The sequence below is a fragment of the Lepus europaeus genome, chromosome 2 (assembly GCF_033115175.1).
Source record: "Lepus europaeus isolate LE1 chromosome 2, mLepTim1.pri, whole genome shotgun sequence".
Lineage (NCBI taxonomy): Eukaryota > Metazoa > Chordata > Mammalia > Lagomorpha > Leporidae > Lepus > Lepus europaeus.
Window position 1 is genome coordinate 158128935 of NC_084828.1, and position 1454 is coordinate 158130388.

At 40.0% G+C, this 1454-nt stretch overlaps 1 protein-coding gene across 1 annotated transcript; it reads right to left on the bottom strand.

Annotated features, from left to right (window-relative positions):
• Positions 1 to 249: 249 nt before the first annotated feature.
• Positions 250 to 1079, bottom strand: LOC133749885 (S-phase kinase-associated protein 1-like). Its single transcript, XM_062179256.1, has one exon. The coding sequence runs from the start codon at positions 988 to 990 to the stop codon at positions 499 to 501; it is 492 nt and encodes a 163-aa protein (XP_062035240.1). The 5' UTR covers positions 991 to 1079; the 3' UTR covers positions 250 to 498.
• Between the last annotated feature and the right edge of the window lie 375 nt (positions 1080 to 1454).

Consider the following 1454-nt stretch of genomic DNA (forward strand, 5'->3'; position numbering starts at 1 on the left):
ATTCTTGCTTCAATTTTAGAAGAATTCCTGCTCTAGTAGGGCTTTTTTCAAACTGAAAAGAAATCCTATCCTTCTTAGTCCTTCAAACTAGTTCTTTTTCAGGTATGTTGCAACAAGTTTTTTTTTTCAGAAAACTTTTTGGAAGTTGTTTTATTTACAATGCCAACTTTTAAAAGATCACTCAATTTAACTGGACAATAAACCAGGCAGCAATCATTCTGCAAGAAGAGAGGAAGCCCCAAATGCCACTTTCTATCGAGAACCCACAGTTCAGTTTTATTCAGAGCAAAGTAAACAGGAACTTTCAATCATACTAGAAGAAACTCGGGTTTGGAATCTGTACTCAAACTACACATGCAGTGAGGACAATATTCTGCTAAAACAAATGATTTGCTGCTGCATTTGTCTACGTTTGCCTAATATTAACAATTATAAACAGAGCAGTGCAACTAGTATTTGGAACAATCCTTACAGTGTTACAGTGTCAGGCACAACGTTTCACTTCTCTTCACACCACTGGTTCTCTTTGCGTACCTGGGCTTCTTCTTCTTCAGTAAAGTCATTCTTAATGTTGAAGGTCTTGCGAATCTCCTCAGGAGTCTTCCCCTTGATCATATTGGCAACAGTCTTGCACGTAACGTCCAGCAAACCTTTGATGTCTAAGTAGTTTGCAGCCAGAATAAGCTCAAAAAGTGTTCCTTGGTCAACTTTCAGAAATTCCTGGTCCCAAACAGGGACATCATCCGTTCGCTTTTCCTTGTTCTCATCGTCTTCAGGAGGAGGAGGATCATCCTTGTGGTGAGTGCACCACTGAATGACCTTTTTTAATATTGCTGCATTAACATTTGGTAGAGGAACCGGGTCATCATCTCCTTCATCATCCATCCCCAAATCTTCCAACATGGTCTTGATAGTCACAGACTGTTTGGCAATTTCTACATCAACTTCAAAAATCTCTCCATCAGAACTCTGCAACTTTATTGAAGGCATGGTGTTCGGCTTTGAGGAGCCGGCGGGCCGGAGGCTGACGAGAGAGGGGCGGCGTCAACGCAAGGAGAAGAGAAAGGCGGACGCAAGGCCACTCCCTCAACAAGTTAATATGAGTTTATTTAGGTGCAAAAAACATGACATCTACGTATAGTTTTTTTTAGCAAACACTGTGCATGAACTTCTTAAAGATCTCTCATACAACTTAAGATGCTGAGATCTTGCTAAGCCTTCGGTACAGGTCAACATTAAAAATTTGTTGAAGTGATACTCCAAGAAAGCTTTCGTCAGCATTCCTGGTGTCCCAAAGGTGAGATCTGTATTTATGTTTTCTTATGAAGCTTTTATCAGGGGTTCAAAATTATTTTGGAGATACATGTAATGGGAAAGTACTATGAACCTGTCACTAAATATGGAAGGAAATGGGTAGTATTTTCCCAAACTGAATTATCTCACATAAAACCGGA

Excerpts from the sequence above, each read along its gene's own strand:
- LOC133749885 (XM_062179256.1), bottom strand. The coding sequence starts at position 990 with ATGCCTTCAATAAAGTTGCAGAGTTCTGATGGAGAGATTTTTGAAGTT.